General features: G+C 37.8%; 1 protein-coding gene across 1 annotated transcript in view; it reads left to right on the top strand.

The window, feature by feature from the left end:
• The window catches only part of RAB11FIP2 (RAB11 family interacting protein 2), a 29,964-nt gene extending 6,543 nt beyond the window's left edge, over nt 1–23,421 (top strand). The window contains exons 2-5 of the mRNA XM_017809340.1: nt 4,902–5,344; nt 6,008–6,470; nt 18,497–18,542; nt 22,207–23,421. Coding sequence (XP_017664829.1) covers nt 4,902–5,344; nt 6,008–6,470; nt 18,497–18,542; nt 22,207–22,434 — 1,180 coding nt within the window. The 3' untranslated portion in view covers nt 22,435–23,421. The remainder of the gene's footprint in view (nt 1–4,901; nt 5,345–6,007; nt 6,471–18,496; nt 18,543–22,206) is intronic.
• The last annotated feature ends 6 nt before the right edge of the window (nt 23,422–23,427 follow it).

The following is a 23,427-nucleotide window of genomic DNA, read 5'->3' as shown; positions in this document are numbered from 1 at the left end:
ACTTCTGCATTTTTCAAAGTGCATATGCTGCTAATGAAAATGTCAGTTGTGGGCTGTGGGTGTTGTTTTTTTATCAATTAGCTGTGGACATTTGTGTTAGTGGGGTTTTCTGAAGCAAGTTTCTTCAGTGTGTCTGGGATGGAGAAGTACTTCTTGCCTGTGACAGCTGATGGACATGTTCTGCCATTGGCATTCTGATGAACTTCTATAGGTTTAGAAGTATTTGCTGCTATAGAAAATTCCCCTCATTCCTGTTTAGCAGATGAAAGGTGTTTAGGTCAGGATGCTGATTTCTACATGTAAAATCAAGGTTAGAAGCCTTGCAGATGCTGTGACGATTATGGGGCTTTTTGCAATGTCCCTTCAATAATTTGTGAATTAAAATAAAGACTATGCAAAATTCTTTGGGTGCAAACTAATGCTTCCAGCAAAACAAAACTACATCAGCTCAACAGGTAATTATTGAGTAGAGTGAAGGCAGAGCAGTGTATTTGAGAAGCAGGGAAATGAGTGAGAAAATTCCTCCAATACTTTCCAGCTTTGGCACTGGCAAGAAGACGGAGTCAGGAGATCATCTGTCATGCACAGGTTGAATGTTCTGGCTGGAAGACTTATGATTCCTGTTGGAATTGGTAGACAAGTTACCCAGTGATTTTGGAGGCAGTTAAACTATATAATTAAAATGTAATTGAAATTATGTAGTGGTTTTTCTTACCCATGCTGTTACTGTTTTTCTTACCCACACTGTCAGCCTGTGCTGGTCCCTGTTACATGGTGAGTAGAATAGGCTGAGTGATGCTTCTTCAAAGGAAGGAGAGGGATGTGACTTGGAACTGTCAAATTCCGTGGCAGATTTGGGGGACAAATTAAATTAAAAAGGGGGAGGCAAAAAACCAGTTGAAGAAAATGTGTTGGAAATGTCAGTACATTTGTAGATCACTAGCTATTTAAATGGAATAGGCAGGCCAGAATTTTGTAACTTGCTCATTTATAGTAGCTTATTTCAGTTTTCTCCTTCACTCTTCCTGCTTGTCTTTACTGAGGTAAAGGGTTCATTGCTGCTAATACTGCACAATTTACTTTATGGTATGCAGAAGGTGGTTATTGTCTTTGCTAGAAAAAAAGGGAGTTTGCTTTTTCCACCCCCAATTGTAGATATGGCCAAAACCAGGGGATTTTGACATGGTTAGAAAGTAGCCATGTTTCTTTAGTTAAAAGTTTAGCTTTTCAGGACTGCCTGGTCAGCAGGATTTTTCCTATTCAGCCTTGAATGTTGATCATCTCTTTGCATGTTCAAAAATTGTCAGCATACAGAGTGGCAATTATGTAAAAGTAAAAATGATCAGAACCCCGTGCAAGGCAGGCAAAGCACACTCAAAAACAGATGAGAGAAAGAAGCAGGGGTTGTTCTGATGGAAGCCATAGGGAAAAATCCGAAATTAGAGGGTGTATGGAGGACATTGCCCTACAGAACATTGGAAGGTGAGAGCAAGAAGTATGAATGTGATTCAGAAGGCAATAGGGCTTCCTTTGAAGTTGGGAAAATTTGCCAGACTTTGTACAAGGTCTGTTTAAATAAAGACTGTCTGCAAGACTGGATGTAATATTTGGTTATTAAATAAAAGGGCATCTGCTCTCATAAAAGCCACCCTGTTTTGTTCATGTGTGTTATTGGCTATTTTCCTACTTTGTACAGACTTTCTATAGAATCAGCTCGTGGCAGCCTGACAAGTGGAGCATTTACTGTGGCTAAAAGTACTGTAAACAAAACCAAAATAGCAAGTTTTATTGGCTTCTATAATACATTACAATTTCTTAAATTGGCAGTGGTATAGTGGAATTTGGTATTTTAGGACTGAAATGTTGTTATCTGCAAAGAGCGGACTTCGTTTTCCAGTTCTTTTTTCTGTTACACGCAGTGCTGCTTTTTCTGTTTGTTGCTCACACCCATGTGTTGTCAAAACAGATTCTAATAAGAAACATTTACAGGCTTGGTTGCTCGTTCACGTGCAGCTCCACACAAATGCATTGCCTGCATTTGTTCTCATCTGTTTAAAAAAGTAATTAGTTGCCTTTGAATTTGAGGGAAATCATGATTCGAGTCTGCTTCTCATATTGTCTTGTTATGAGCTGAAGCATATGGAACCTTCATTATAACTAAAACAAGATAAACTCTCCAAGGTAACAAAGAAACCTCCTTGAAATGCCTATGAAAATTAAATATCTGTCTTTTATACAATGATTTGATCCAGCAATCAATTCAAATAGAAATTCCACTGAAGTCCAGAGGAATTTTGCTGGAGTAAAAGAGTTTGTGACTGAATTCTGTTGGAGTCAGCAGCAGTGTTGAACCTGGTCCCAGCAGGTACGAGGCTCAGTCCCGTGTGCTGTTCTGGTGTCTTCCGTGGGTAAGGAGAGTTCCTTTGTTTTCCCAGCTGAACTTGTTTTTAGTGGTGAAGAAGAGGTGAATTTCAAAATATTAAGTGGAGGTATTGCTGTTAGCAGGTGAGTACTGGCAGTGGCACAGAGTGTTTGGGGATTGATGATAAGAATGCCAATAATTGAGTTAAATTAATTTTTAAAATAAGATACTTTCTTCCACACAGCAAAAACTTAAGAATTTGTGTCTTGATATTGTTCTAAAACAAGTTAACAAGTGTCATACACCAGTTTCAAGCTTTGGTAGTTCCTAAGTAGGAACATATGAAAATTCAGCAGTCTGATCAGAGGTACAGTATTAATGTTTAAGACCCGTGAGGAGAGGGGCAGAGGGAATAAGGGAATGTTTTGTTACAGTGTAGGCCGAGCCATTAAATTTAAATGTCAAAAAGTGAGGTCCTCTCTGCCTATTAAGTCTCTTGAAATACTCATGAGCCTTATTTGTAGTTATGTGTATATTTAATGTCTGTCTAAGGAATCATGGGAGCACTTTCTCAGTTTCAGGGTGACTTTGGGTTTGAGCTTTTCTCTGCACAGACAGGATCTCTCTGAGCAAGGGCTTGCCCATTATGGCTGTGTATTTTTTCTTATTTTTTTAAGAAAAAATGTGAACAGATTTTCTTTTAAAGGAGAGTTTTAAAGAAAGTGGGCTGTCTTGTCTTCCCATTTTTGCAGTATTATATAGCACAAAAAAACTTCCTTGTGGTTCTGTTGTGTGTGTTTTCTGTAATGAGTCTATAGATGACTTAGAGTGTTTCTGGAATCAGTTACCAAAGAAGTGAAACGTTATTAACTAAAAGGAAAAACGATCCATCTTCTTCAGACACATATTTCAGGTTTTGCATTTCATTTAAAGTACCTAAATGAAGTTACCTCACAACAGAAGAAAAACTTTCTTCCTAAAGGTTTAATTATCCTCCTACTGGTTTGAACTTCTGGGTCTACTGGTCTGGATTCATGTTGTTCAGTGCCAAGACAGAGGAGGTCTGATATATCTTAATTATTCTGGTTCAGTATGAAACATAAAATCTTGTGGACATCACAAAGCAACAAAAAAAGGCTTAATACTCTCTATCCTCATGTTATTTCTTTAGTGTGTCATTTTTAGAAGTATTTTCTCAACTCAAATAACAGTATCTCTGCCTGAAAATTTGATTTCAGCTGTCACCTTTAAAAATATTTATGAAATCTGAAAGGAAATGGAGGGTTATTTTTCTCCTTTCCTGACCTTGTTTTCTATATTTGACAGGACTGAATAATGTATGAATAACTCTGCAATCAGTTTTGCATCTGTGCCGATAGGCAATTTAATTTCTTGGTCTCCAATTCAGAAGTTACTTCCTCATGGTGATGAGCTGCTCTGTTAATCTGTGTGCATACAATTCTGCTGGCAGTGGGTTTAGAGCATTCCTTTGGAGCTGCTGGATCTGAAATATGCCCTCGTGCCCCTTTTGAAATAGGGAAGGGCTGTTGGTGATGGTTGTGGAGAAGGGATCATCTGGGTCATTCATTTGGGTGAAGCTGTGGAGGGAAGATTGAGCCAGAATTCTGCAGATGCTTCCATGGGACAATGGAGCACAATAGGGGATGAATAAGACACTTGGATAATGATAAAGCTTTAGTTGGACCTGGCAAGGAAGCACACTTGGCTTTTTGAAGCAGATGATCACACCTTTGATCTCTTTTCAAGGAGTGGGGATTTACATCACGGTTCCAAAGCCTGTGGAAATATTTCTGAAGTTAATCCTGCTGGTGACCTGCAAAGGAGAGGATGGCTGTAGATGCACCTCTGTGCTCACAGCTCTGCACCTCATGCTCCTGGAGTTGCTGTCAGCATCCCTGGGGATGCAGTTGCAGAACTGAAATGGTAGTTGGCTGTTCAGAGGTCTCAGACATCTCTTTGCTCATGCAGTTGACATAAATCTTAACCAGCGGTCAGAAGGAAGGGGTAGAGGGGAAAACGTTTGCTACTGTGTAAACCTGAGCAAAACCAAAGGAGAAAAGGTTACCAGATGAGGGAGTTGCCACATTAATATACGTTATATTAATGTACAGTAATACACATCACTGATAAATATAGAGCACTTGAAAGCTATCAAGTGTTCTTTTAAATAGCAAAATAAAATGTAGCTGTATTTATCATTAATATGAGGTACAAATTCTCCTTCACAAGCTGATGTGAGCCCATTAGCTTTGATGAAGTTTAGTAAGCTTCCAGGGTTGGTGTTGGTTTTCAAAGCAGGTGAACACTGTGAAGAGCTCCTTACTTGCTTAGTTATTTTCTGTTGCAAAAATGAATATAAACAAAGAAGCTTTTCAGTACAGGAATAATTGAATCTTTGATACAGGATTTGGGTTTTCATTTTTCAGATTGTACTGACCCGATGCATTAACCCACTGACCAGAGTTTAATGAGTAACCTCCAGAAAACACAACTGAATTTGCTCTTTTTCTCCTTTAAGGTGGTTTCCCCTAGAGTCCAGACAAGGGAAGAGAACTAAAGACAGAGGAGAAATAAAGGTCAATATTCAGTTTATGAGGAATAACATGACAGCAAGTATGTTTGATTTGTCAATGAAGGACAAAACCAAATCCCCTTTTGCTAAACTAAAAGACAAAATGAAGGGTCGGAAAAACGATGGGACGTTTTCGGACACATCCTCTGCAATCATCCCAAGTACTCACATACCTGATGCAAACATAGAGCTGTGTAGTGGGGAAGTACAGCTGAAATCCAAACCAAAAAAACCTTTCCTTTTGGGACCTCAGCGGTTGTCCTCAGCTCACTCGATGTCGGATCTGACGGGCCCGCACGTCTCCTCCGAGAAGGTGAAATCCGGCACCGTTGGCTACTCCCACCTCTTCAGGCGCCAGCTGGAGTCCTTTGGCTCCGTGGATGAAGGGGGTGAGTAAAACTCATGGCCATTACAAGCACAGTTCCCTGCTATTAGGGCATTCAAAATCTGTTTCTTCAGTTCATGAAGCAATACAAGGCCAAAAAGTAAATAAATATTGCTGACCTATTTTTTTTTTTACTTCCTTTGGTTGGTGGTAGCTCACATATATTTTGTGAAAGTATATGATAATTTAGCTTTTTTTTATGGTCTCATTTGAGAGTATATTGTAGTGAAGCATTGCATTCTGGGACTGTAGGCAAAATAGCACCTTGTGAGAAAAAAGTTTAATTAAAAAGTTGAAAACTATCACCAATTTTTAAATGTGATTTATACAAAGAACTGAAAATACTTTGCTGTGTTCAAAGTTATTGTGCAGCAATAGACTACTGTCTCTTTCTGGAATGGCACACTAGTCATAGCTGTCTTCTCTGTAGAACTTAGTTTTCACACAGGAAACAAAAATTTCCTGTAGTATCTATCTATAAACATTTCTGAACCACAAAGTCAAGCTGTTAATTTATTTTTTTTTTAAATAGCTTAGTTACTCATCAGAATTTTGAACTGACACTCCATTGCAGAGCTCCTAGATCTGAGCTAAACTGGGTTTTCTGCGTGTCATAAACTGTGATACTGTGTCTGTTGATAATATACTAATGACAGATTGTTTGCAGGGAGTCTAAAATCTCCACACAGAAGGACATTAAGTGTTGATACTTCTAAAATGAACCAGCTTGACAGCACGGTTGATGAAGCTGCACTTGAAGCACAAAATGACCCATTTACCAATGTGAGTGCTTCGTTACCCCAAAAATTTGCCACACTGCCAAGACAGAAGAACCCGTTTGAAGAGAGCCCAGCAACGTGGGATCAGAATATAAGTCTGTTCTCCAAACCCGGGGAAATCAGGAAAGAACTTAAGAAAGAGAAAAAGGAGAAAGTTAGTCTTTTTGAAAGAGTGACTGGAAAAAAAGATGGCAGGAGGTCAGATAAACTCAGCAATGGGGGATCAGACAGTTCCACTGACCTGAAATCGCCTGGGGTGCTCGGTGAAGCTCATCAGGAGAGTTTTGATTATGAACCAACTAATCCCTTTGTGACGAACTTCAAGCCCACAAGCATGTTGCCATCTTCAAGGTAGGCTTCAGTCTGATATCTTCAACATGTGATATAAATGAAAATGTGAAGTGTTGAGGAAAACCATCTTTGTGCTTCATATGCCTTTATATCATTGCTTGTCTGTTTCTGAGTAAAAGTTATAAACTTTTTATATAATTTTCTTCATTTTGAAGTGACTTTTTATTACTATTTATTACTGTTTTTATTACTATTTATTTTATATGTACTGTGAATGTTCTTGGGTACTTGCATCTGTGGAAGACCTTGTTTGTGCTTCAGAATGGATTCTTCCTGAAAGTCTTCTGCTTTCACTGAACACTTACTGCTAATTATTGCATTGCCCAAAGTCAGGCTTTTAGAGGGAAAAATTTCAAATCTAAGGGAAGGATGAAATGAAATAAATAGAAGAGCGAAGAAAATGTGCGTAGTGAAAACAAGTCCTGTGGATGTCACTGTGTGAGGGGAAAAAAGAGTATTTAGGTTCTATATGTTAGAGTACAAGAGTTAAATACCATTTTATTCCTAACTGGGGACATCCACATGGCCACCCACCTCTCTTGAATTCATTTGGCTTTCTGTGGATGGAAATCCTTGCACAAGGCAGCAGTTTAGGGGTTGAGCAGAATGAATTAAGTCCCCAGGGCTGATAAGAAACTTTGATTTAAATAATCCACTTTAATCTTTGTTTGTCTATCAACACTTTACTTGTAGTACTTAAGAAAAAAAAATGTATAACCCACAGTTAGATTTCTTTCTGGCCTTTGTTTACTAGTGAGGAAGATACACTCTCTGTCCACACACCCTCACATATACTGTTCCCAATAGATAAATGTTTAAGAAGTTAAATAATTAACTTTTATTCATTTGCATTTTTTTAATTGTATATTGTATATATATGTCCTTATTTTTTCAAGGTAACGATTAATTTCTATTTAAGGACTTACATTTGGTAGAAAATGCATTTAAAGTTAAAATGCTCCAAACTGTAATCTTAAGATTGGAAAAGAAATCACTGTTTTAATCACATGTTCTAACAAATTTTCCTTCTCCTGTGTATTAATTCCTTAATTAATGACATGGGAGTAGTTTCTTAAAAAGAAATAAAAACTTGTTTCTTGTTATCTTGTTCTTTAAGATTTTAGAACAGGGTGATCTTATTGTATCTGAACTCAGTTTTATTCATAGGTTAGAATGCATGCACTCCTGATTTAACCTTAGAGTAATTTTCTTAACAAAACTAATGGTGGATGTGAATTAGATAAATGGACTGAACTGGAACTGCTGTAGAAAAGATTTGGTTGTCAGAAGCTCACACAGACTTCAATGAATTATCTTCTTAGTGTCTTCTGTGAGTCAAGTCAGTTCCTAGTGTCTGCAATAACATGTTTACAGGCAGTCCTGGAATATTAGTTATTTAATAAAGGCTTTCTCTGGATTAGAGGAAGGTTAGGTTGTAGCTTGGTTTGTCAGAAGTTAAACTTCCGTTTAAATAAGCTCCTTTAAAGAGAAATAATTTAAATAACAATTAAAACTACATAGCATTTATTTTTTTTAAAATGAAACACTGTATTCAGGCAGATGCTAGATATAAGCAGTGAAATCTTTTGAAGTTCTTGAATGCAGCAAATCTTGATAAATATAAATCTTTAATGGTAATCATGATGGACTTCTTTTTCTTTATTTTGTAATTAAAAAGCTCATCACAGTGCCCATTCAGAAGGACTCTAGTCATTTGTTTCCCTCTTTGTATGAGAGTCTCTTTTACTAGTTCTTGACTTTTATGTAAACATAAACTTTTGATAAAACAAATAGATATTATTTTATTTTCAAAAAGAAAAAAATAAACGTTTTGACCTTTTCTACAAGACAGCTATTATGGAATGGTATCTAGCGTGCAATAAGTTGAGTTAGAAGCTCTTGATTTTTATGTGTTCCATTATTATGTTCTGTGCAAACCTTTTAGACTTAGTTTACTTTCTTTCAAATGTATCTTGTACAATTATTTTCTTTTGAAGTAGAAACTAATACAAAATGTGCATACTTAATAAGTTTACAGTTTGAGTTTACCTTTTATCTGTGGAGGATTTGTCGAAGAGAGTCCCATTTTTAATTTTTTTGAACTAGTAACACTGTAAGAAAGAATTGCATGAATCTGTGGGCACAAAATACATGAGGCTGGGTAATGAATTCAGTATGCAGAAAGCATGGACAGGGAATTTAGACACTGAGTTGGTTTTTATTTACTCAACGTGCTATTAAGCTCTTTTGGATGGATCCCATTTCTGCAAGCAAATCAGGCAGTGTGTTGTTATTAAGGTGTGTCCCGGGTCAGTGTTCTGCTGTGGGGAGGTGTTTGCTCTGCACTCGGATCTCCCAATTAACCCCACTTAGCTCAGCCTTGGTGTGAGGGATGAACAGTCCTGGGGCTGTGAGCTGGGTTCCTGTCCGATGAAATTCAGCTGGAAGGTGGATCCCAGGAGCACACTGTAACCACAGAAGGACAGTCCGTCTGTGGGACCAGGCTGGAGATAAAGCAAAGTGGAAGGAAAAAAACCCAAACAAACCACAACAACTCTTCCTCCAAAAAAAAACCCCTTGACCCAAAGCAGCTCCTCCCTGTGTGTGGTGTGGGTGTGACGCTCTCAGCAGCGATGGGGCTGTGCCTGTGAACTCGGTGGGAGGCTCTGCAGTGACTTTGGGGAGCACTGGGTCGGGTCCTAATTACCAAGTCCATCCTAATGAACTGTGGTTGGTAACGTTACTGAGCAGTAAATTGTGGAGAACATCAATGCTGGGTGGGTGGGTGAGCTGCAGACAGAGCTGCTGAATAGCCCTTCACCCAGCCCATCCTTCCTTCTGGCTGCCTGTATGCATGCTCTGTCACTAATTACTCTGATGTACTAATCTTCATTCTTTTAATTAGTAAATCTTCCACGTGTTTCTCAGCTGATGATACGGAAAATGTAGAAGCAACATTTACGGGATTTATTTTTTTCTAAAAGCAAGTGTCTCAGGATTATTTGAAAATCATTATTTATTTTTGTTACTATTATTTATTATTTTTATTTCAAGGAGGTTTAAGAAGTATTTTGGAAAAGCAAAACACAACCTGCTTGGTTTGTATATAATACTAGTTATCAGGAAATCACAAAATATGGACCCTCGATTTCTGTTAATCTGTGACCTGGCAAAGGCTTTTTCTTTGACTTTTCTTTGACAGATCTAAATCACTTAGATCTGTAAAATGGGGGTGATATTTTGTTACCCCCTGCAAATGCTGAGTGGATAAATTAGTATTTTTTAACATTTTTATAGATATTGTATTGCAGTATTACATAAGTGTTAAGGTTGGGGGGTTATGTTGTTGGGTGTAGGCGTAATAGAGATATTTATGAGCTGACTTCCTGACAATTTAAAAATGCAGGAGTCTCATAGTGAAACAAAAAATGCTATTTTAGCAAATATTACAAAATCTGTTAGTTCCAGAGGTTTTATATCATACAGCCAGTGAAGAATTTTTAAGCAAACAATATGTCCAGTGTTCTTCAGGCCAGCATTTACCAAGGACAGCTTTGTCTTCCTACTTCTTAATCCACTGCTTTGAAACTTTGACCTAATATTGCCTTAAATTGAATTCATTCTTACAATCACTGCTATTGTCATGGCTCTCAAGAGGTTAATTTGCAGTCAGAAGCCACGTGGATTTTGTATTGAACACAGTTAAAGAAACTGAGGGTCCTCCTGGAAAACAAAGGTTGTTTTGTGCCATAACCAAACCTTGCGCATCGTTTTTCTGAAATTGTTTTTGTTTAGGAAAATACATGACACCACACTACAGGCTAATAAACTGATGTGCAAATTTCTCAATTTACACCACTTGACAAGTGCTAAAAGAAAAGCATCTTTAATTTTAATGTGTTATTAGGACCTTTTTAGAGAGATTGTACAAGTTATTAACAAGGTCCTCTGAGACAGGAGACGGGTAATTAACAAGACCTACAGAAAGAGAGTTTAGGTAATTAATGAGATCTTAGGCACTGGACACAGGGAGACAAACAGGCCAATATTTAAAGCTGACAGGTTGTTACTCGTCTGATCCAATTGCAGATCTGGGACACTGGATTGATAGGTGTTTGGGAGCTTTCTACTAAACATTGTATATGATGTTATACAGAATTATGTATATAAAATACATACCCATATACAAACAAGGTAAGTGTGTGTCTGTATATACATATATATGTATGCACATATAGGAAGAAGCATTAAAAAACCCCTTCTAAAATATGACTTCTGTTAAACTTCAGAGAAAAGAAGATAAAGCTTGTGCCTACGTACAAATTACAGTTTATCTCAAGTTCTGACAATAGGATGTTACATTCTAACCAGTGTGGAAGATGGGATAGTGGAGGAGAAAGAAACCTCTTGTCTTACTGGGATTCACTGTAACAATTAAGAACCATGCTCATATTTATAACAGTCCCTGGTCAATTGGAGCATAAATTATAAAAATGCTACTTAATATTTTTTTCTGTGTTCTCTTACTGCTTGAGCGTTTTTTAAAATTTGCAGCTCAAAAAGAAAAAAAACAGCAACCCAACCCTTAAACTCTTTCTGCTTTGTCATTTCTGAATGTGGTTATTTTCTTCAGCCTTGTGCTCTCCTCACATGTGGCTGCTGGAGCTGCCTGCCTCTCCAGTGGCACCTGTTCCAAAGAGTTTCATTCCTCCTCATGGAGGAATATTTGAAATCAGCAATGTCGCTGCACTGGGACAAGTTCATTATTAGGTTGGTTAAAAAACAAATGAGGTGCCGTGAAAACACGAGGCTCTTGGTAAGAGCAGTGTGTTTGGATCCTGTTGAGTTTAAAGAACAGCTGATGTCTGCTCCATTTCCACAGACATTCACGTTTTGTGTGTGTCATGGTCAGCCAGCCACAGCAGCTTTGCCAAATCGTGCTGTTCCCCTGCCTGGGTCACTGCTTGAGCTGAATTAGCGGGTGCCTGTCCCTACTCAACTGTAAAGTAAAACCTGTTCCCTTAAACCACACTGAAGGTCAGTTATTAGTGCAATAACTCCAACATCATCAAGGAGAGGTGACTGTTAAATGGTTTCAATCCTATGTAGTTACTGGCCACAGCTCCATTGGAAGGACCCCCAAAAGTTGCCTGATCAGAGCACAGGGTTGTAATGGTTGTATATTTATTTGCCAAATAGATCATCCAGTGTACAGTACAGTCCACTATTTCTAATTTTCACATGCCTTTTTGGGAAATGTTCTTCTCTCACGAGTTTATTACTGTGCTTGCTGGAGTAATAAAGTCTGTTCTGACATTTTGGCATATTTATGTCTCTGTTGGTCAAAAAACGACATCAGGTGAATTATGCTATTTTCAGAATTTTGTTTCCTCTGTCAGTGGTAGCATGTCTTATTTTAAGAACAATGCACTTCTGCATTGCTTTTCTTGAAATGAATGTATTTTTTTCAGTTCTCTATGGAAGTTTGACTAGACTTTAGTCAGTCTGATCTCTAGTCAAGGTAAAATATTGATGGACTATGCCAGTGCTTCAACTGTACTGTAGACTGTTAATATTTGTTAATTCAGCATGGTAAAGCTGTCAGTAGAGTATTATTTCAACAAAAGAAATACCTTGCTGGTACATGAGAGGTGAAGGGATATTACAAAGCAAGCAGAAGCCATGCAGGGATTCATGGTCTGTCCTGCCAGGTCTGTTACCATGGGGTTTAGAAAGATCACTGCATGTGATGAGAGAATAATGAAATCTTTTGCAGAGCTCCTACAAAGCGATGGGCACAGCATTTGGGGCATTACTAAGGGGGGTTGGAGCAATCAATTCTTGCAGAGATATTGTAGAAATACTTAGTATTAATCTTGACTTTTCAGAGTCTTCATCAGAAATCACTCCTAATTAGTTGACTGTTTTGGGAATACTCATAGGAAAGTTCATCCTGCTGGCTGCATGAAGAGATTTTTTCAAGCTTTCACTGTCTGTTGGTGCACATTAAGGCATATGAAATCTTTTTTGAGAGCACACATGAGGCACATTATCTTTCCCAAGGGAAAATGCATGGCCTGTTCTATCTTATTTTACAAAAGAATAATCTAATAGTTATACTCAGTTTATTAATAAGTGTAGAGATGATGAGCAATTTTTTTTTCTGTTTCATTATAAGAGCTAAAAATTAGTTCTATTTTTTTAATAATTTAAAAATGGTTTTGGAAGTTTCAGTATAAAATTTTACTTTAGGGTTGTTTGGTTTTTTGGGTTTTTTCTTTTTGTTGACTTACAGATCTTCAATAATAGGGTCTTCTAGTGAAGATGCTGGCACAACTTTTAGTATGACAGTTCTTTAGTGGTCTCTGGAGAATAAAATTTCATTAGCTTTTTTAGCCATAGCACAACTGCTTCGTAAAAGAAAGAATTTTTATATATTTAAAAATAATAACTTTTAATGTAAAACTGTTGTTGCTTGTTTCCTGAAACTGTAATTATAAGTCAGCTGAGTACACTTTATGAGATCACTTTTAATTTTAGAATGTCTTGTGAGTCCTGAATAACAAATGAATTTGCACTAGTAATGTGTCCAACAGTGTGCAAGTGCAAGTGTTATTGTTTTAAAATACTACTTGTATTTTGGCAGGAGAAGTCCAGCATTCTGGTAGGGCTCATGCAGGCAGCAGTGCCAGACAGCTCAGATTTGGTCACCAGCCTGCTGTGGATCCCAGTTCATGTGTGTTTTCAGAACAAAGGCAAAATTCTGTTAAATTCTTCAAGTTGATTTAACTGAAAGTTTTTGTGCTTCTGTGTAGCTGCATTGTGTTTGTGCTGCTCTAAATTTGAAATACACGTGAGCCCCAAGAGAAGAGGCTGCTCCCCTGAAGGGGGTGTTGTTCAGGGCCAGGATGGAGCCTTGTGTTCTGAGACTGGAACTTCATCTCGTGGAACTTCTTTATCTCATGGAACTTCTTCATCTCGTGGAACCTTCTGCCCCCTTTGAAGGGCAGCAGTGTGCTCCTGAACAGACCATTTCCAAAGGAGTCTGTGGAAAGAATATGTAGCTTGAAAACAAATGATTTGCAAGAAAAGTAAGCAGAGTTCAGGTTTTTCGGTCCGTTTTCTTCACTCTTGGCATCAGGCTTTATAGGAATATTAAGAAAACAGAGTGATAGCAGCAAAACCTGATACTCTACTTGTGTTCCTCTGGACACAAGCTCCAAAAGGCCGTGGAACGTGGCTTGACAGCAGAACAATTTATGGAGTGCAGTATGTGAAGTGATGTTCCCCAGAATCTAATTGCAAAATAAGTGGTAATATGCTTATTCTGTACTTACTTGGCTGCCAGACATGACAGTCATTCCATCTCAGAATATAAAGTGAGGTCTGCAGTGCCAGGCACAGCAGGCCAACAATATTCTGTGGAAGGCTAAGTTTCTGAATTTCATTAACTGTAGCTGATTTTATTCATTTCTTTTGGTTTTGGTTTTTTTTTTTTTTTTTAGTGCATTGGTAATAACTTAAATGGCATCCTAATAATTTAAGGGTTTGATATATGTTGTGAGAATCCAAAGAAAAATACATAGGCACTGTAGTTAAGGATCAGTCCAAAGACCAAGAAGTAGGAATAGGAACATATTTCAACTCTAATGGAAAATGAATATGGTAGAGCTTTGTTAATTACCTGTGTGCAGACATTCCATATTAAAGGAAAAAACCTGAAACCTGGGCTTATTATGGGTATTTTACAGAATATTAACATAGATTTCAATACTTTGAATAGTGATGATTAATGTAAATATCCTAATTTTAATTTCTAATAGTATACAGTGCAACGATCACATAACTAATAGGAATAGCAAAAGATAAGTAAAAAGCTTTTGCTCCTTAACAAAATACACTTTCCATGGAGCATAATTTAGGAGTCTGATTCCCATTCATTATGTTGTCAGAGTAAATGGTTCAGGCACTAAAATGTTTGAATCAGTTATAGGAAAGATTTCATAAAGATTGTTTTAATCTCCAGGCATTCAGAAGCTAAATATTTAAGCAGCCACTAGACCTAATGCTTGAATTTTTAACTACCATTAAACTTCAAAAGACAAAATTACAAGCTGCACTCATAAACCTGAACTTGTGATACATCCCAAACTCAACTCCACTGAGTTGCAGTTTCTATACAAACCATAAATTATCAACAGGCAGTGTAAGTATTTAACTACCAGTAAAAATAGGTGTTATTAAAAAAAAAGTAAAGTTTCGTGTAATTCTAATGAAATGTATTTAAATAGGGAAAATAGCAATAAAGTATAAAACAATATGCTTGCTATGGTTATGAAAGAGTAATCCAAAACACTCTGCAGGATCAGCACTGCAGTATGTCTCTCTCCATTATTAGCTTATACTATTTTTATTTCTCATTGCTTTCACCCCTCAGGAACATGGTGATAGGAAAGGGTTCTCATCTCAGATGAGTTAAAATTGACATCCAAGCTAATAAAACCCTAGAAATTCAAACAACCTTTACTATTCGGGGAAAAAATGTAAAGAAAAAGTTATATCCAAAGCAATAAAATAATGGATATGATTTTATCTGGTAAAAACGTGTTATAAAATAACTGCTAAGGAAATTAATGGATTTCCCAGGTGAGTGAGATGGGACTAATTGCTGTGCTAGACTGGAGAAGTCTGCTCTACCTGTAGTGGGGTAAGGCCAGTGTAGAAGTTGGGTGTCTTGCTTGGTCACTGTCACTTCCCTGATCCCACTGGAGCTGATGTTTAATCTATGCCCGTGGGATTTACATCCCTTTTAGTAGTTTCTGGTTGTCTCGAGGGTGATCCAAGTGTATGAAAGTTTATTGTGTTAAAAATGGTTCAGGGGCCTGGGCCATCACCTTGGGGCACATGAGACTCCCCCGGGGTGAGAGGGGGAGTTCAGTGCTGTGTCTGGGCAGGTGGAAGGGTGGAGAATTACCTGATTCCTTGAGGAAGGCTACAGGAGCAAGAAGGTGGATGATCTCTATTCAGGGAGCAGGAAGAGGAGTAGTTTAGTCAGTGTGTGTGGGTTAGAAGGTATGTCCAGGGAGGAGGTGTTGGATGTGCCAACACCTGGAGTTACACACAGGGTTACAGGTGATGAGCCAGGGAAACCCAGGCCGACTGCAGTTCTCAGAGTGAGTTGGCAGAAAGGCTATTTCTTGGGAAAGAAACATTATTTTACTTGTAAACTGAGCAAATTTAGTTTGGGCATAATTGAGAAAAAATAATGACAGAATCCTGCAATGCTAGATTTTTACAATCCCCGTTCACAGTAAGCTGCACTCAGAAGAACCCCAAAAACAAAAAGATACTTTTTCCCAAGCTGTGAACATATGAACTTCTTCCATAGCAGAGGTTCCCCACCAGTTTATCAACCCGTGGGGAAAAAAAGAGGAATGGGACTATAACTGGTACTATCACTATGAACTAGGACTGTAACACAGGGAAAACTGACATTGTTTTTTAGAGTTGCTTAGATCAGTGATTTCAGAATGCTCTTAGGAAGTTAAGATAATGGCTGCTTGAAGGAGGCTTGTGATGGTTGTACAGCATGTGGGCTGTAGTCCTAGGGGCATGTTTTCTGTAATTATTGCCAGTAATCGAGTGAGAATGGTAACTTCAGGGGTGTATTATTATGATGAAATTTAAATTAAAAAATAAACGCTCTCATTAATTTCAGTGTGCCAAGCAGACAACTCCCCCAGCTTAAATGCATTGGTAATTTTACAGTGATTTCTTTTGAGAGGACAGTGAAATATGGGTGCAGTGGTGGGAGTCTGCATCTGCTCACACTCACCTCGGGCAGGGAGCACTGGCAGGAAACCCCGCAGGGCTCAGCGAGGCCAACGAGCTCCCACCTTACTGAACAGACACTTTGATTTAAAAAAATGTTCTGTGCAATCTCAGCACCTGTTTCTTCCTTGGGAAGCGTTATATTTTCCACATATCTCTTTAAAATATGGGTAAGAGTATTCATGGGGTTTGGGGGTTTTATTGGGGAATATTTTAACAGTTTTTCATTTTTTGCAAGCGTATTCAAATTTCTTCATGTAAAATCCGCAGATGTGCTCTCTTGTAACTGCAGTTGTGATGTCCACAATGTTACAGAAATGATTGCAGGTTTTTTACTGCTTAAAAAAAAAATTTAGTCCATATTGCCAGTGATTTATATTTGTAATTTTCAAACAGTACCTTTTCATAATCAGAACCAATGCTTTCCTTTTAAGCTGCTGCTATGCAAAAGAGTCCTAGGACTTATTTCACAGAAACTATAAAGTCATTCAAGGCAGTGAAAGATCTTGCTTTTCTGACCTTTCAGAAAGTCACTCAGTTGAGCAGTCAGGCCGTATTATTGTATATCTTGTCTAACATGAGGAAACAGTCCCCAAAGAAAGATATCCCAAATTAACGCCACACTTGGTTAAATAGAGACATTCTTGGTTTTCAGCAGGCTAATTCAGTGCAGTTCAGCTCACCCAGTGCTTTGTGCTGGGATCAGGGAAGGCAGCCCTCAATGGAGGGAGTTCATCCCGGCTTTGACACGTCGGTGAGGGGCTGAAAGGAGGGCTGGGAGGGAGGGTCCTGCCTTTGGGCTTGAGACAATACCCCGGGAAAGAGGCCCCTCGTTCCCAACTGGGCTCCAGCAAACGAGGCAGACTGCTGGGGAGCACTGGTACAAACAGGTACAATGGGAATTAGCCACAACTTGACTCGTCAGACACCTCTTGATTTCTAGTTGTGACTGTTCTTGTAATGCAGTCCCTGTCTGATCCCTCAGCCCAGCAGATGGTTCACGGGACTTCTGTATGAGCAAAAGACTGCCTGCTTTGGAAGTGAAAAATATTGTACAGAATAAAAGAAATGTAAAAAAACCCCAAAAAACTCAGAAACAAAAATTCTTTACAGAAAAAAAATTATGTTCTATATTTTACATCGTTTCAGTTTGTAAATTTTTGTCCCTTCTGCTTTTACACCGTGAAATATATGGCTTATAAATTCAGATAACAAAGAGTGATGAGCAGTTACAAAATTCATGTACTTTAACCTATCTTTAAAATTTATTTTAAAAAAGTCTGGACGTGTTTTTGTCACTCTCAGTCAATAAATATCACCCTCACAGCCAGTACATGCAGTCTAACGAAATAGTAGATTCTGTGAGGTGAAAGAATGATGTCTGCTCTGTTGCTACCAAGTTAATAGTGTTTGTGAGCCATATCCAAATTTTGAACACACTTTCAGAGCATGTTTTCTGTCCAAACTTTCTGCAGCAAGTCCATCAGAAGAACATAGCAACACTCATTTTTGAAGATACTTGCTAATAATGACACCAACCTGAGAGACCAGAGGACAGTTTCTTAACCCTGACACTTAGACAGTGGTTGCTTTTATCAGTATCAACAACCTCAGGAAATAGCTTTGCTTTTTGGATTTGTAGGATAAAAAGAATTGATTATTTACTCGGGTTTAGGTGTTGCTGACAGAGGGTTGCTTTTCAGCTCTGACTTAAGCTGGTGATCTCACTGGAATTTCCACGGGACCTTTCTCCTCTAGGAGCTGCCCTGAAAGCTGGGAATATGTGTTAGTCTGCAGGGTTTGGTGGTTGTTTTTCAGCAGTCTCATCCCAGGGACCTGTTTCTGGGATATTTCATTTAAAGTATCACTTTTTACTTAGAACCTTAAGTCTAGATACAAGAGGAGAGACAGGGAAACCCAATCCCTGATAGCCTTTCTTGCATTTCTTAATTATTTACTCAGATTTTATGAAAAAAAGAATTTGAAAAATACAAAAAATTTTGAACAAGGAATACATTAAAACTTCCTTTCGTTTTGAATATTTTCTCTTCCTGAGTTCAACAAACCAAGAACACAAATCATATTAAATATTTTGTAGCTATATACCTAATTCAGTACTGTCTTCTAGTAGATGTTTTGGTCAAGTAAGTGTGCACTACTAATATTTGTTTGTTTTGGGTTTTTTTTCCCCACAGTTTTCATATGAATCCTTCTGGCATTGGGGATCTCAGGAAAAAATCGGTGAGTTATGAATGTTATGGAAAGACATCAGTAAATGCCAACTAATTGGTGCTTGACACAATATAACCTTATATTCTTTTTTAACCTCCTATACAGAAATGTTGGGGTTTTTTTTCTTTCTCTTTTGACATACCCTGAAAATCTAATTAGAAAATCACAGACTTAATGGAAATTTGGGAATAAAGAAGAATTTTACAGTCAATACACAGTGTACCTGTGATGTGATGATGAGGAAGGAAAAATTTAGATCTTTGCACAAAAAGTAGGAAAAACAGGAACCAAACTGTTTCTTTGGGGTGTTTTAGGTGACTAATCTAGAGAAGTAATGGTCAGGTGAGGAACTCTGCATTAGGCAGTGGTGTGTTGATTGACCAAACAGGAATTTACTGTCACTTTGATCAGAGACTTGAGGACAGTCTGTAGATGGCAAATCAAAATGGAAATAATGAGCTGATATATGATAGGATTAATAATACACATAATACATGAACAGCCTCTCAGAAAACACTAAAAAATAGAAACACTAAAAGATATTATTCCAAATGCTCTTCATTCTCAAAGTACCAAGAATAAATTGTGTACGAAGAAAAGACAAAAAAAGGCATAGGCAGTGTCTTTGTTTGAAAGAAAATGGTCTTACTGGGGTTTGTTCTCTGAATAGATGAAATCTTTATAAGTGGGTTTGTTTTCAATCTTTAAAATATATAGAAAACAAGGTTCACAAGCAAATACGGCTTTGTACTGTTTGTTTTTCGCTGGTTTATGTAAATGATTTGTCATAACAATTGATGTTATTGTAAATGCCCAAGTTTTTATAATGTGAGCTACTGGTGGGAGATGTCAGAGTATTTGAAGGCTGCCTTTGATCAGATAGTAAACTGAATTCTACCAGGCAGTTACTTAATCTCTGACAAAAAGCGACATCAAAAAAATTGATTTAACTTAGCAGCCATTGTCTGTAAAGTAACCATAATTACAGTTTCTGTGTGCTTGCAAATGTACGACTGCAAATCATGTAATTTATTGCTGGTAAAAGCATCAGTTTAATTCTTTTAAGAAATCAGATGTGAATTGTTTTATTTAAAGGATTTAAAGGTGATAAAAGAAATCCTTGATGATTTTTCCTTTGGAATACCAGCTATCCTAAATGTCAGTTGCAGGATTATGAGGTGGCGCTCATTTAATACAAAATACAAATGAGGTGGGGAAGAAATTATATCTCGACCATAGTTTTGAATGAAACCATTTGATTTTTTTTTAAAATATTCAAGATTGCTTTCTAAGGTGTTTGAAGTAATTTATTGTTAGGTTCTGCAGTAATAGCCCTCACCAAGTTATTATTTTTCTTCCTTGTGCATATTATTTAGTAATTATGTTTGTATGTCTTCCACTGTGATGCCAACACCTGTCTGTGAAAGCAGTGTTTAATGGGAGCAGTAGCCAGTTGAAAGGGCAGCGTGAGCTCTTTAAGGCCTAATTAAGAACTGAAAGGAAGATGAAGTAGGACAAAAGATGTGAAAGTAGCTTAGATGATATTCCCAGAGCAGAATTCCTCATTAGAACAATGAAGAGATGATCAGAGATTGCCTGGCCTTCATTTTATCTAATGCCATTTCCTCTGCCTGGCAGTGTGTACCCCAATAGCACTTTGTAGTTGAGACAATAACTTGCATATCTTGTTCTTTAGAATCCTTTGTTTTTTCTTAATAATTCATTATAAGATTAATGTTTTGCGTTAAAATTGTTTTTTTTCTGTAAGGACATAGGTGTTCCTTATACATTTAAATATCATCTATTGGCTCAAATTGAACATTTAAAACCTTCTTAATTTGAACAATTATTTATTTCTAAGTACTACTGTACTTTAAATAGAATTTTCTTGCATAATTAATGTGATAAGTTATTCTCCCCAAAAGATGTGCATGGAGCATGAATATGATACAACATCTTTAAAACATATGTATTACACAAACTTTTCAAGTAAACTTGATAGAATAATTAAAGATATCATTGCATCTTAATTCCTGCTCCTTTGCCAAATCAAAAAATTAGGCAAACTTTGTATTTCAGACATGTAGGTGTTAATGATATCTTTTCCAATGTGTACAAAAACTTAGTAACCTAAGGCGAAAATTTTGCCTCCTTCTTGTAGAAGAAAATCTGTTAAAAATATGGCCAAAAGGTGATTTTTCTCTTCTGTACTTGTTGGAAGTCAATTCCTAACGAATTTATAAATTTCATCAGGTTAACAATTTTAATAAAGTGGGAGCTACTGATTACTTACAGTCCTGTAACCTGGTAAGTTTGAAATACTGAGTACACGTACATAAACATGATATGAATTAAATGGAGGGGAAAACCTTTAAAAGCACATATTTTTGAGAACTGCTGCTAGAATATAATTGATGGAGAGAGGCTGATCTGTTGCACTTCAGCCTATTTGCAGAGCACCATCACTTTTAATTGGGTGTATTTGAAAACTTTGGCCATCTGCGTGTTTGAATGGTTTGACATATGCCAGTGTGCAAATATGGAGCTGTATGGAAGGAAAGGGAGTGGAGCATGGAAAAGGAATGGATATGACTTTATTATGCACTGTACTTCTTAGCTGTGCAAGCTTTATATTTTTTAATGCTTCTACTGTAAATAAAAACTGTCTTGTGTTCTTCTGCCCTGTTAGAGCTGCAGGGCTTTTTAGGTTCCATATCTTCTAAATGTTTCCATTTCTGGATGAGACAAAACTTGCTGCTTAGCATGTCTAGCAGTGCTAATACTTCTGTAAACCAGCTCTCACAATCTTTTTTCAGTTCTACATTTCAAAATTGTTCATTGTCTGGTTACTTAAGGTCACAGCTAATTCTTGACACAGAATAAGACATTCAAGTTTATAGTGGTTTGGATCACATGTTGCCCTTTGTTAAGAGGACTAACTTGTCCATCTCTGCTAATACCTGCACTTACTGAGTCATCAGAAATCATTACAGAAATAATGTTCCCTGCTGCTTAATTCTGGGCCCCTCCTGCTTTATGGTAAGCAAGGAGCAAGCAAGGTCTTTTATAAGCACACATTTCTGGTTTCAGTGCTCGGGTGGAAATAAGATGCAGCCTTTTACCTTCACCCGAAATTTAAAATTGGAAGTTTTATTACGTGATTCAGAAACCAAGGCCTGGAGAACCACTGATGACTAAAAATAGAATATGAAAGACAGATGAGGGCTGATGCCATGTAGGGCTGGGTAAGTGCTTTGCTGTGATGTGCTCCCAAAGCGAGAACTCGGGGAAGCTACAGCAGGACTTGAATTCTCAGAGCTCTTCTCTTGTTCTTCAGTAATAAAGGTTACCACAGAGTTGGTTTCCCAAAATGGACCTGCCATTCTTGTGGTTGCTGCTCATATGGTCATTAACTGTGTGTACACCTGACTGAGAAGAATATTTTTCTCTGAGATGACAGTGTGGGACTCGTCCATTGAGCTGTGCAGCCCGTCCCTGGTGTCTGCTCCAGGGGGGTATGGCAGGGAAAAGATCTGGAGCAAATGGAGGTGTGTTGTCTGAAAGGAGCTGCTTCTGTCAAGAGCTGCACAGGAGAAATGGATGAAAAGCAACAACCCATCAATTTGCTGAACTATTCAATAAAATCTGATGTTTTTTCTAACCTTCCCTGCAGGAAGGAAACCCTTTCGATGCCACTGCTGGGTACCGGAACCTCACCTACGAGGAGGTTCTGCAGGAGCTGGTGAAGCATAAAGAGCAGCTGAAGAAGAAGGACAGCCATATCCGTGAACTCGAGGACTACATTGACAACCTTCTGGTCCGAGTGATGGAGGAAACCCCCAGTATCCTCAGGGTGCCATACGAACCTTCTCGGAAAGCTGGGAAATTTTCCAAAAGCTGAGGCAGCGGGACTTGGTGGTACTTCCTGCTGAATGCTTTAGTGGAAGGAAATCACACTTCAAGATTTTGACTTCTCTTCATTCCTTTTCTCCTAAGAAATTCCAGGAATCGCCTTCCAGGGAGAAGGGGCAGTGGCATGGGGGGTTTTTTTTGGTTTTTTTTTACTCCAAACACTAGCAGGGACTGCCAAAAGTTATACTCTGTTAAATTACCTGAGGAACATTTTTTTTCTTTTTGAAAACACCTTTAGGTACCGAATACTTAAAATAGAGTTAATAATACACATGAAATATGTCCATGGAGTTTATATACATAGTGTTCCCCATGGGGCAGTTTCAGCTGGGAAGCCTGTGCTGTTATGGGTGTTTTCTTGAATGATTATTGGTACTAGGCAAATGTATCTATTCTTTTATTACAGCATGCCACCAAGACCACTGTTTTCAGGCCAGTGTAGTAGTATTCTGCTAAAGCTAAGTGTGGTTTATTGCAGTGGAGTGTAGAGGCTAACAGTGATGCACAATCTTTGCAGAGTAAATGCTGTATTCTATACAATGTGCTTCTTCTATAACAATGTAAAAGAACCTGTGCCACTTCTGTACTGGCATATGCTGGAACCAGTTATTTTACACATAAATGCTGAATTTTGTGTGTAATGAGTGAACTTTGGTGGTGAGCTCATGACATAAGGTTGTTTTGAGGATCTTTTTGTATGAAGTTGCTGCATGCCTTTTTATGTGTTAAAGTCCTTTGAACAGTGTTAATAGAGTCAGAGGTAGGACTGGAGAGAAGTATGGAATAAAAATACGAATACTTTTGTTCAGTCAAAGTCTACTGCAATGAAAATGTAGCAGAAATGGAGAGGCTGACTTAAATAGACACGATAATTCAAAAATGTAGAACTGACTCAATGTAAAGTTGAGTTTTACATGATATATGTCTTAACTTTTTTAATCTTATGACAATGAAGTATATGCCTTTAGAAATAGGCCATGTT

This window comes from Lepidothrix coronata, unplaced genomic scaffold (genome assembly GCF_001604755.1).
Source record: "Lepidothrix coronata isolate B3197 unplaced genomic scaffold, Lepidothrix_coronata-1.0 Scaffold25, whole genome shotgun sequence".
NCBI lineage: Eukaryota > Metazoa > Chordata > Aves > Passeriformes > Pipridae > Lepidothrix > Lepidothrix coronata.
This window is presented reverse-complemented; position numbering and strand designations above follow the sequence as displayed.